At 39.9% G+C, this 12,909-nt stretch overlaps 1 protein-coding gene across 2 annotated transcripts in view; it reads right to left on the bottom strand.

Annotated features, from left to right (window-relative positions):
- The window catches only part of tns3 (tensin 3), a 29,893-nt gene extending 17,092 nt beyond the window's left edge, over positions 1–12,801 (bottom strand). The window contains exons 1-12 of one of the 2 annotated variants that reach the window (XM_086171895.1): positions 12,500–12,801; positions 6,542–6,709; positions 6,255–6,305; positions 5,875–5,997; positions 5,462–5,526; positions 4,332–4,415; positions 2,793–2,905; positions 2,311–2,371; positions 2,088–2,163; positions 1,873–2,002; positions 1,577–1,642; positions 357–458 (exon numbers count right to left, since the gene is read on the bottom strand). In XM_086171895.1, the coding sequence (XP_086028021.1) occupies positions 357–458; positions 1,577–1,642; positions 1,873–2,002; positions 2,088–2,163; positions 2,311–2,371; positions 2,793–2,905; positions 4,332–4,415; positions 5,462–5,526; positions 5,875–5,997; positions 6,255–6,305; positions 6,542–6,691 (1,021 nt within the window). In that variant the 5' untranslated portion in view covers positions 6,692–6,709; positions 12,500–12,801. The remainder of the gene's footprint in view (positions 1–356; positions 459–1,576; positions 1,643–1,872; positions 2,003–2,087; positions 2,164–2,310; positions 2,372–2,792; positions 2,906–4,331; positions 4,416–5,461; positions 5,527–5,874; positions 5,998–6,254; positions 6,306–6,541; positions 6,710–12,499) is intronic. The other variant, XM_086171896.1, reaches the window with a different exon arrangement.
- Positions 12,802–12,909: the final 108 nt, after the last annotated feature.

Genomic DNA, 12,909 nt, shown 5'->3' with positions numbered 1-12,909 from the left:
GTTTTTTTTTCTGTTTTACCACAATAAAAAGATTTTTCCAACAAGACAGTCTCAGTTTGAGCGCTCCCTTGCTCCCACAATACTTGCATCACAAACCAGGCTAGTGGTTACTATGTGCTTTTAAATATTATCTCATTCTAGTCTCCAAGTGAAATGTACTTAGAAATATAAAGGGAACAATTTAAACAGGAAAGACCAAAGAAAGAGGTTGGGGGATTTAATGCCTGAATCACACCCCATAACTCTCATTTCATTCAGAAGAAAGCCACCAATGACTCACTATGTGGGTTCTACCACAATTATAACCAAGTACTGTGAGATATGTGTTGTTGTAATGGAGAGTAGAAACCATATACCTTCACTGTCACAGATGTTTTGGTAGGAGTCCCATCGGGTCAGTGGATCTGCTGTGTTGTAGTCCACAATAACATCCACACCGTTCTGCCACCTTTCAGCACCTGGAACCAAAAGTCATAGTTTTGTCATGTCTTGGTACGCTTTGGAGAACGTTTTGTGATTGGAACACCTCAAATTATCCTACGGCAAAGAAAAAGGTTTGAGGCTAGCTTTACATTTTTGACATTTCTAGTCATACAATGATTTAATGTTATTGTAAATGAACAAAAAGCTAAATTCTCAGCTCTAAGAATGTGTGACAACCCTTTGTTAAAGACTATAAACATGACATTCCTAATAGCCTTAATGGATGTTTCTTAGATCAGAGGGGGCCAGGAGACAAGGAAGGATGTCTCCCCTGAATAAAATTTATTAGTATTGAGTGACGAGAATAACAATTCCAATGGTGTATACAGTCCAGCTCAGCAGAGTGGTTGCAAACATGAAATCTTTTTTAAAATGTTCTTGAACAGCACTTTCATTATGAATATATATGTCATCAACATCCAAATCAGTCTTTTCCACAAAGTAAGCCTTTAATGTCAGCCAATATCTTATGACTAAACTTGTATGACCATTTAAAAAACTTAGTATTCACCTCTGCAAGTGTTACATGCACAGGGCAAACAAAATGTTCCTTTAGACATGAAAGGAGGAAAAAAATATATAATTTGCATACGAATTTAAAACTGATTCAGTCATTTGATATGAAAGCAATCGACTTGGATCACTAGAAGATATCAAGCAGGCCAATTGGTCTAGCCATATATTACATATATTATATATATGTATATTAAATGTATTTAATATACATTTGTACACACACACACACACACACACACACACACACACACACACACACACACACACACACACACACACACACACACACACACACACACACACACACACACACACACACACATATGGTCCATGTTATATTGCAAAACACTTTCAGTCATGTTGAGCTCTAAGGCGGTACATGCTGGGCTTCTTTGCGTCTCTGTCAGCACACACTTCACACTACATTTCACCTCTGTGGCTCTCTACACTCAATCACACCAGGAGGCAAAGGGGGAGGAACGGAGAACAGGATGACAGGAAGGTGAAAAGAGGGAAAGAACAATTTCTGCTTTTCCAATTACACAAGTTATGGAAACACCAAAGCGTCTGAATCTACCTGGTATCTTTTCAGGGCCCTCTGAGAACACAAGCTCCACTTTTCCATAATCTGGAAATCTCGCATCTAAAAAATTAGATCAGATAATCTTTCATTAATCCCATGATGGGGAACATTGCAGAAATGTCAGCATAAAGGAAATGCCCTCAGTGCGACCATTAAGAATTAAAAAAAATACATGTTGTTAATCTTCATCTGGAATTAAATACAGACTATGCCTTTCAACTATAGCAAGCAGTAGGAGTTCAGTTTCCTTCAAGTGGCATGTTGGGACCTGTTTATTTTTTTAAATCTACCTTTGTTGGCAGTCTCCAGGTCCTCCTTTTCAAACATTAGGTTGTAGCCCTGCACTGCTCCCGTGTGGAACTGCAGACGGAAAATTACTTCACGCTCTGAGGATATGTCGCTCTTGTGATAACATTTTATCTGCAAAAAGATGTACAAAAAATATTGTGATTGTCATGAAAACTACTCATGTCAAAACTTGAAATAGAAAGTATTTGTTTATTACCATTATGTCCCCTTTTAGAAGCTGGGCAGGTTCAAGGGTAATACCTACACGGCCTCTGTGGCCTGGACCAATGTGACTAACGAAAAAAGAAGGTTAGGCAAAGTTAGAAAACAATCTTGAACATTCACAAAGGTGATAGCTTCAAATTAATATATAGCCAAGTTAAACAGAATACTATTTTAGCTCAATCCATGCAAAATTACCACATGTGTGAAGTACTCACTAGACTCCAGATGAATACACTGCTTGCATTCCTTGGTAAACCTTTAAGTATGGTCGACATACTAAAAAAATCCAAAACAAAACCAAAGAAAAAAGCATTAGCGTGCAATCTGAAGGAATAATGTGACCTCGAGTAACCTGACAGAGGATCATGTCTCTTCTGAAAAATGTTGTTGTGAAAAAGACATTTTAGCCCCATGATGTGAAAGAGAGCTTTGTCATTGTTGTTGTTGCTGAAATTAGTGAAAACAATTTCCATGAAAACACTGGTGCAATTCTAGAGGTTTACTGGGAACTCCTAGAGATGTCTTAAAAGGGTCTTTGAGTCGCTGTGCACATGCTGTTGTGTGTGTGTGTTGGACAGAGAGAAAGAACACAAGTGTGGATACTGTATGATGTGGTTTTTTGGAGCCTATTTATACAGTCACAGTAGTGGTTACAGTAGTTACAGCCATGTATAGTGGTAAATAATAAAAGTTTAACCTCCAGTTGAATTGAAGTTTGGTATCCCATGTAGAATAACGCAGTGTAGGAACAAGGGGGATGCATTGATCTTCATGGATCCACTTAGAAGACTGTTCAGGATCCAAACATACCTAATGAAAATATGGGGATAAATTACAGGTTTTCTTTTATTATATATGTTGTTTCCCCTGATATACAGCATGTGGTGTTACATGGTAACAGTACATGTTTTGCACACTGGGGGATCTGGATTAAAGGCTAGAGTGGGATTCTTGGCCTGCCCTTTTATCGAAAGACAAACAAAACACAAGTGCCTACATTTAGTTCATTGTGAGTACAAAGTCACAAAAACTGTGGCTATGTGGAGAGGTTAGAATACATTCTGTGAGAACAGTTGGGCTCTATTCTTTTGAATAGTGAACTTTTAACTGTTGGACAGGGTCCTCTAGGGTCCATGTAGAATTTGAGATCAAACAGTATCCTTTTGATTATGAGATGGCTCACTTCCTTTTGTGAAAATAAATCATTCTTACATTACTGTAGCCTCTTTCCAGAGTGCTATTCAGTGAAAAATTATAAAGCAACAGCTATGAAAACATAATGAGATTTTAAGTCAAATAGCATAAAACAAAAGCATAAAATAGCTGAGATATATATATAATTACTCAGAGGCAAAGTTCTCCCAATGACTCATCATCCACCTGGAAATATCCACACATGAATCAAATATTCCACCCTCTTCACACCCAAGTACAAACCTAGACAGTTAATCGTACCAAACAAAATTTTGATGAATAAGCATGAATAATCTGCTGTCATATAACTAAGGCCTTGATCAGGCCAAAAATGAAAAAAGACTCATAACAAAGGGTGTCTTCACTATTCATGTTTTACCACTGACTGTTCCACCCCTTGATACCTTCATCACAACAGCCAGTGGTATCGAAATAGTATTCGAAAAGCGATATCTGACATGCAAATATGAATTATTCCTAAATTTTTGTTTGCAGTTTTAATGATTCTGATTGTTGTTTTGAGGATAGCTTTTACTGTCCATATGTCTGGTCTTTGCTTATGACACAATAATGCAGCAAATGATTGCACTTTGATTTTGAGCTTATAACTGTTGATAATAGTGACCCATTCTTCCTCTCTGTGCTCTTGTGAAAGAAAATAATTAGAAACAAGATGATGCAATATTGAACGGACATCACGATGGACGATGAGTTGTTAATTACATTTCAAAAATGTGCCATGTGGAATAATCACAGGTTACCACAAGTGCACTTGCCACTTCACTAATGTGGATCAGTCAATAGTTTTTGAGGACAGTACTTGTGTGAGGTATCACAATGCAATCTTATAACAAATATCTATCTACAGGCAGTTTCCCCTTCCAAAAGTCTTTGCCGTATGCCAGGGTCTGAATTTCATAAATGATGTGAAATATTCTCATGGAGTATTTGTTTTTTTTTTATTGCCTGTGCACTTAAGTATTTTTAGTATTCTAAAATTTTGTGTGTATTTAAGAGTGTGAGCTTAGGTTTTGAGTCTTACCGTTTCTGTGACGGCGTCATCAGAGCTGAGACTTTGTCATCGTAGTATTTTCTCATTGCAAAGCGATCCAAAGCCTGATCAGCACTTTTGGGAAAAAAGGGTGAAAAGGGTGGAAGACACGTCAAACATTTATTTGGCAATTGTGACTTGTGCTTGTGTTTAATACTGCTGTAATCCGTAATGGAAAGGATTCACTTAAATTAGGATAGGGTAGACACACATGCATACGCATGCATAACAGACAAGAGTGAAAATAACCAGAGAGACAAGGGATTCCAGCAGAGAGGAAGAGAATGCCAGCCTTAAGTAAACACGGAGGGGGAGAGGAGGACAGAGAGAGGCCGGAGTGTGTGCACAGCTCGCCTATTCAGACATCCCTAAAACCAACAGGCGCTGAAGCCTTTTCACCACAGCTCTGTGTCCCTCTCGTCCTCCCTTTCCCTATGCTCCCCCTTAATCTATTCCATTGTAAATTTGCCGCATTGTTTTCCTTTCTCTTCCTCTAATTCTTTTTGTCCTCTGTCTTTTAAATTCACCTTACCGACCCAGTCTTCCTCATTGGGAGACAAAGACTAATTTACTGGTCGGACTGAAGGCCAGTGTGTGCTCATGCCACAGCTGTGGACATACTGGATCAAACTCATGGCATAATGCTGTCCCTCAGCATGCTGTTTGTGTTTGTTGACTTCGGGGCTTGGCACAGCTGTGGGCTCACTTGGATTAATTTGACTGACATGGCAGGGAAAATTACAATTGGTTTTCTTCAAGATGAATAGATTTCATGAAAGTGATACTGTGGCCAGAAGCTGTTGCTGTAGTTAATGTGTTTTCGAGCAGATTAATTGCAATTCTATATGGAGTGAGTCATTATTTAAAATGATGTGGTTTTACTTTGAATTTCAAATAAATGCTTTCGAAAGTGTCAAAAGTGACACTTTCTTACTCATCTAAGCCTATAATTAAATATAGTAAAAAAATCAAACATAACTCAGCAATCCAATTTCTTGTGATCTCCATGAATAGTTGTGGTAATTGGGGAGCTTTCATATTACAGTGAATCCTGACTTAAATCCAAATTGCAGTATTATTCGTAACATGGCATTTAACAGGAGGCACATAACTGTGGTTACCTAGCCGATACATCAGTGAAATGCACGAAGGATGAAATGACGACGCCAATCCGACCCTTGCCGCCCTGAGGAGAAAAGAGATGATTCATCATACTCTAAACACCTTGACTTTTAATGTTGTCCTAAAGGTACTTTCAATCATATTTCAAGTCTGTTTGATGGTACACATGATAATAATATTGTGGGATTTGCCAAAGTGATACGTTTATTGGATAGATTTGATGTTTTACAGTTCTCAAACCTCAGAACATTTTTTCTTTGTGCCCTCTTTCGTAAATAATACAGAAATCTGGTCTCTGATTCTTGGCTGATTAGGCAAGATAACTTCAGAAAAGTAAAGAATGCATCAAATCTGAAACCTTGATTTAACAGGCTTTGAAAGAAAACAATTCCCCAAAAAGCAAAAAGCTCACCCTGCAATGTATGACAACCACATGAAGTGGGTCAGCATTGAGCCAGCTTTCCATGGCCTTACAGATGGTACAGATCTTGTCCAGAGGTGGAGCGTGCAGATCTGGCCAGCCTGTATCCAAAGTCTAAAAACAAACAAGGCACTGTGAACATAAAAGACTTCTACACATAGATTAGCCATATTTTTGTTTTTATACATCATCAACTGATACTTTATTAAAGTTTGCCATTACTGTTTGGACAGTCAATAAAAGGAGACACTCAAAAGCTACAGCATTTCTAAATATCTTGATATTTTTTCCCCGGACAACATGCGTATAAACCAGATACAACTTCCAACTGGAGCTCAATCAGTTAATGTTCCAAAGTTAAATAAACTTACCTTTGGATTCATTTTGGACAGATCATGCCTTTTCTCTGACAAATTGATGATCTGAAGAACACATACAACAGAAACATTAAATTAATCTGAATCACATTTTTTTCTAATATGATTCTGCTTTAACATAAAGTCTTACATTGGGTGTTAAAAAAAGACAAGGTTAATACTTTTTGATCAACACAGTGTCAATGTCCTCCCAATGAGCTTTGGTGAGAAATCAATGCTGTTCGCACTTTGACACCCCAAGTTTCCAATGTAGTGGGAGCAGCACATGTATGGATACTGACCAGGTAATTTTCTGCATGCTTGGACTTCAGCATTCGCGTGACATCCTTCAGGTTGTGGGAGTATATCTCCTCAGAACATGCCCATGGGAAGGACACAGCAATGATGCGCTCTGTGATATACGTCAGGTCGAGTTCATATCCTTCCTCCATTGTGGATCTGGCGCCTTCCTGTCAAGAGCAAAGATACAGGTGGCCTATTCAAACCATTTTAAGTTGACGACTTTGCTCAGGTAAATATTTGATGGTCAAAGTCCTGAGCCGTAGTCATTATGTCCAAGTTTCCCACAGATATTTTTTGTGATATGTTTGAGAAAGACCTAATTACCAGATAGAGAGAGATGCTGTCATGTTTGCACAATAACAGTCATGTATGCCACAAAAACAATGCAGAAACAGGTTTTTAAAGGTTGGAGATGATTACCACTTATCTGTACTGTAGACAAAGATATGGTACGGAGGTATAAAAAAAGATTGAATACCAGCGAGCTTGTTACCACACTCAGTGAGTCAAAGCAACAATGACAAAGAAAGAAAAAAAAACTTTCAAAGAATTCCGGCTGAAACCAGTTGCTGTAAATCCCTGAGTGATGGCGTGTCCCTCTGACCTCATGGCCGTGAACTTCCTGCGGTGGTGGTCTGGAACAAGCCTGTCTCCCCCCACCGCCGTACCACACCCACACACATCCCTTATACTCTTATCTAGTCATCTCTGCACGGCCTTCCCGTTAATCTGGTCTGCCTGTCAGCTACTAATGTCAAATATATATCCTGGATATATAATTCATATAATTAAACTTAAATTATGCCCTTGATTTAGCAATCAATTCTGAAAAAAGCAGTAGCGAATTGTCCCTTTAACCTCATAAATGTTAACTTAATTTTCCTGTTTTTATAATCCATATATATTTCAATTAAAAACTAGTAGATTTTTGCCAACTGAACACAAAAAACAAGGAGTTTGGATACAAGTAACTCCATAAATATTGGTGTTGCAATGTATTTCTGCCCCTACAGCCCCACGGCATACTGCATTCCTGTGTGCAGGATGGGTGCATAGGCAATGAATTAATGTCTAAATAAATGGTTGAACAATTGAACAAATGAAGTACATCAGGCAACTTTTGTTTTATTAATTGTTTTTTTATTGTTCTCTGCATCCACATGCACTTTTTTGTGTCAGAAATTGAAATTATCAGCCAAGTAGGTAATGTTTTCACCTACAACTATTGGTGGAGGTGGCAGCATGTGTGTGAGTGTGTCTGTACAGGCTGTGTAAAGTCTTCACCTTGCAGTGGGGTTCACTGGAAAAAGGAATAAGCCATTTCCAACAAAATGTTTTAATATAGTGGAAAATAGCATTTCATGCTATATAAAGACCTTGGTAAAAGTCAGTTATCCAATGTTGGTGAATGGTAAACATTTTTCTTTGACTAAATTAGATGCAATCTTTACTCATTTTTACTTAATGAGTGAGACTGGGGCAAATGTCAAAAAGAATAAATATAATACTTTTCTCAGTTGGCAATTATGGGATATAAACAATTGATTGCTCAATTAATGAGACTCATCTTGAACAAACAACAGCAATCAAATTGTTGCATATTCTAGATGTAATCAAAGATATAATCATACTGATGAATAACCCTGATTGTTTGCAGTGGCTAAACCATTCATGCTCGAGACTGGAATCTTCCAATTTAAAACTCAAATGACTGCAGGCTATACTTTGAAGAGGAGCAGAGATGGAGCCATAAACCAGGGACGTTTCATCAGAGTCAGGGCTTGAAGCAACCCTGTGACTGCTATGAAAGGGGGCATGTGTATGAAGAGGTCATCTCTCTGAGAGACAGACTTCTGTGTGTGTGTGTGTGTGTGTGTGTGTGTGTGTGTAAGGAAGAGCTCCTTGGGGATAGTGGAATCTAATGGGTGGGCTGGTCTATTTCCTCAGACACTCTGAAGAAAAACTGCTGACTAATGGGAAATTGATGAAAAGGTCAGCCAGTATTGGAGGCCATGTGTATCTCCAGGGAAAAGGAGCAGAAAAATGGTCCTTTTTAATATCAGAAAGTGTCAAAACACTGTTCCAACTACAGATAAGAATCTCACCAACATGTGCCATCATATGACCCACCATGGCAAAAGACTGTTGCTATTTTAAGTTAATAATTAAGTGCTTCGAGAAACTACACATATGATTGAACATCTTTTCCCTTGTTCAACTAAGAAAAGCATCTAATTTGTTTAACATGCCGAAATAAACAGCTCTACTGAAAATCATCTTTTAGGTACTGGGATGTGCAGGTAAGACATAAAACCGGATAATATTGACTTCCTGCACCAAGGCCTCTTGCTTCTAGCGCTCATCATTCAACTGACGGGGGCAACTTGCCCCGGCATGCAACAAAGATAATTGGTCTTTAATTTGCACTGGCTCCTTTTGTTCCTGCGTCGAGGTGCAGCATTAGCTCACAAAGGCAGAATAAGCAGTGTCAAAGAACTCAAGTCCTTAGCCCACCCATGGCACTGTAAAAGCAAGGCTGGCGGAGCAACAGGGTAGGCAGTTTGGGTCGAAAAATGGGTTGCCAGGTTTTCTGTGAACAAGCTGCAACAGGTTTATTAAGGTCAGGAGGATGTTGGGGGATTAGGGTGTGTCTGGCTACCCCAACTCCAACCCCTGCAGGTAAGTGCCTGACTGGACTGCGTGGGTGCAGTCTGTCAGCTATATTCACAGACCCATGACCAGCATGCGGGTCTATTGGAAATACCTTCCTTACATACAAGACGTAGCCTTCTGTTTATGAGTAAAAACTACAAGGATGATACAGCGGGGAGATATATCAAATTGTCACGATGAAAGATCCCTAATTTCAGAAGTCACACCTTTTACCTGGTCTATGATGACTTCTATTTTGTATGAGCAGGTGAACTGTGAGATGAAAAATACAACAGTCATTTGATAGGAAATAGCAGAGTGAAGAAGAACTAATTAAACATCTCATCAGCATTTCTCAGAGCCAGAGGGTTGAATTGATCATGGACTAATCATGTGAACGGTGGCCTCATGATTGCTTCATTTTTGAGTTAATTGTGGTGACAACAGTTGGCAAAAACTTTGCATACTTCTCTGTCATGAATTATAAGACTCTCCTGAGCATTGGGTTGAACCACAGCAACCAAATCCATTTAAGCAAATGTTTGTTTCTATTTGAATGGGCTGGTTGCTACATGTCTACAGGAACTCAGACTGTATTTTCCATTAGAGATTTCAGTGTGGTCGTCATCACACAGATTGGTTTTGCATATTTGTACAACTCGCTTGCGGCAGAATATGATTTTTTTAAAGAGTTGTAAGATATTACAAGCTATATAAGTATTTAAACTGTGTTTAGATAGATGGGGCACAAGTCAGTGATGGTTGTGAAATCTCAAAATTCCACAAAAATTATGGCAACACACATATGAAGGCCATGAAGGGAACACTTTCCCCATACAAACTGAGAAATCAAACCTGTGGGCTTTGGCTTCTGGGATAAACACATAGTGACATACTTGATAACAATTTGAATACGCTTCATCTAAAATTGAAAATGGGTGCTCTGATGTGTTTCAGGACTGAAGAAAAGCTTTCGCAAATAACAACAAAACCCATGTTACAATTCGAACACAAAGCTTATGTTCCTCTGATGAATGATACAAGGCTACGGCTGTAGCCTTAGTTCATGATGGGGAAGCAAACCCAAACCAAAACATTATGTCTGCCTTTTTCTTTTCATCAATGACAAGAAATATGTATCTCTAACAATACAATGCTGTTTCTTTTGACAAATCCAAGACAGATTAATAACCTCCTAAACTGTCTGCAAACTTGAGCAACACCAAATTGCCACAAATGATTCAGAAAGTCAGACTGCCTGTGGGGGAATTCTGTGCTGAAATGTTTTTTGTCTATATTTAGGCTACACCTTATCAGACTCATTTCATTGTGTGCCAAAGGCATGAAACAAACTCCATGCTTGTTAACCACCGCATCAGATGGCAGACGTGCAGGCAAACAACATGTTGTTGGCCAACCCCTCTATATTTTAACTCGGGCAGGTATTCAGCATTCACATCAAATAGTTACTTAATAACCCTGACACTGTTGCTTATCGTCACCAAGCCCCCCCCTGTATTCATACTTGGCAGAAACCTTTGCTTCATACTGCGGGAATAACATGTCCAAAGTGACATAACAGGCTAGTTTGAGGACCCAGACAGGGGACAAGGCGAGAGTTTGTTCTGGCGTTTCCCTGTCAAAACCTTTGCTTATAGTGTTGCGTTGACACTCGTCCACTGCTGCCGAAGAACGGAAATAAACAAAACCATGAAATCTATAGAAAAAAAAAGCCGCAGAAGGGAGGGAGGGTAGTATTTTTTGGCAAGTTTATTTAGTAACCTTGGAAGTCTACCATGTACTTGTCCTACAGCTTCTTGAGATATTTATAAGGAGAAAAAAAACAACATCCCAAGCTCAGAGCATAAATGTGCACCCTTATGGCTCCTAAAGTACTCCCTAATTACCATTTTCTATCCCAGGGTCATAGAGGAATGCGTTCCAAAATGGATTACGTTCCTACTCTCACTCTTTTATTCACTCCAACTTTTTCTTTCCCTTCTTTTTTCTGCTATTCTTCCCCCCTTTATTACCTTCGCTCTCCTTCTCTTCCCCGATCTCCCTCTCCATTTAATAGTTTACACATGTCAGCCAAGTGGCCATGGCACTGCTGTGACAAAGTAAAACTACTGCAGCGCTTCACCCCATGCTGTCCCTCCCACGATGAGTTCAGAATGTCCTCCTTACGGTACATAACCCCGGCTTTTCTCTGCCAGTTCACCTGTCCAAAATCCACCACCAGGATCGATCTAGGATTCATTCGCTGCTCTGTCAGGTCTCAGTAAAAAAAAAAAACAGACACTTTGTTCTCCTGACATCGCTCAGACAACCTTTTCGCCTTCAGCAACATACATTGTCCATACGACCAACTTCAGAATAGACGAGGAACAAAAGCTATAATTGCTAGTTCCAAAAAAAAAAGAAGGTTTCTCCTGCTTTGCTTGATCTATAATTAAGGCTAATCTTGAAAGAGTTAAGCCACCAAAATGATCATAACAACCACTATGGTTTATGTTGCTCGGGGAAAAAAAAGGCAAACAAGTATAAATGCAGGTGTGTGTCTGATTTTAAGTTCCAAGCAGAAAAATAGTAAGCGTGGTTGATATCCAGGTGAAGAGGACTGCAGCTGCTGTGATGTGAGGACACAGGTACATGTCATCTATAATGGCTGCCTGAGAAACATCGCCTCAGGCCCAAAATACCAAACAACAGCTGTAGCTTGAAGTACAAAAAAATCATATTCTCCGATTTTGTCGGCCAACATGATTGATACACCCTTAGATGAGGAGAAAAAGTAAAAAAAAAAAAAAAAAAAAACAAATGAGAGACTGGGCTATCCCAAATGTGATAAAGGGGTTCAAGCAAGTTTAACGCAGGGAGAGAAAGGAAACCCTAAGTTACAGTCACTGAATATAATCAAGTATAACATTTACAAAGATTTACAGTCCAAGGTTTTAATAAGTCTAAAACAGTTAAAGGGGGTTGAGAGGGGACAAGATCAACTTTCGCTCACTTTGAATGACTCCTTTCTCAGTTTTAAGTCCTGGGTGCTCAGACTGAGTTTTTATCTGGCCTCTGCGTCCAGATAAAAAAGGTAAATACACGCAGGGAGCCGCGGTCTGTTTTTAATCTCAGAATACGTGACCCAACTCCCCGAACCGGAGCCGAACAACGGGTTACAAAGAAAGACAAGAGAGAAAAGTTGGAAAGGTACTCCAGCGTGAGGGACTGTAGTTCGGTTGTGAAGTTCTGAGAGGACAGTTTGAAGAATTCCCGGAGTGGAAGACAAATAAGTAGCGTTTTACCTTAGAAGAGCCTGAAGTTCCTCTTCTTGTTCCGAGTCCTCTCGTCGCTCGGAGACGGCGGGGTAAATCGAGGAGCCCCTCAGCCCGTCACATAGGCTCCGGCTGCCGGGCTCATGTCCCTCTGAAGGAATGTGTTCTCCGACGACCCGCTCCTCCTCTTCCCGTCCTCCGGCTGGTGAGTATAAAATGGAAGTCCGGTCTCGGTTCCCAGAAGTCGGGCAGCTGCCGCTCGGTGCCTCGCCGTGTCTCTCCTCGGGTCCCGGCAGCGCGACGCGGCCGCCACAAGTCCTGGAATGGGTTAGTCCTCCCACCGTAGCGCCCGGGTTGCCTCAAGTTTCCTCCCCTTCGTCGTCGTCGTCGTTCTCCTCCTCCTCCCTCTGCCTCTCCATTTGTTCTCCCACGCAGACTTC

This window comes from Fistularia commersonii, chromosome 25 (genome assembly GCF_037954325.1).
Source record: "Fistularia commersonii isolate RoL2024-O1a breed Wild chromosome 25, RoL_Fcom_v1.0, whole genome shotgun sequence".
Taxonomy (NCBI): domain Eukaryota; kingdom Metazoa; phylum Chordata; class Actinopteri; order Syngnathiformes; family Fistulariidae; genus Fistularia; species Fistularia commersonii.
The sequence above is the reverse complement of the archived record's forward strand: the minus strand, read 5'-3'. Positions and strand labels throughout refer to the sequence as shown.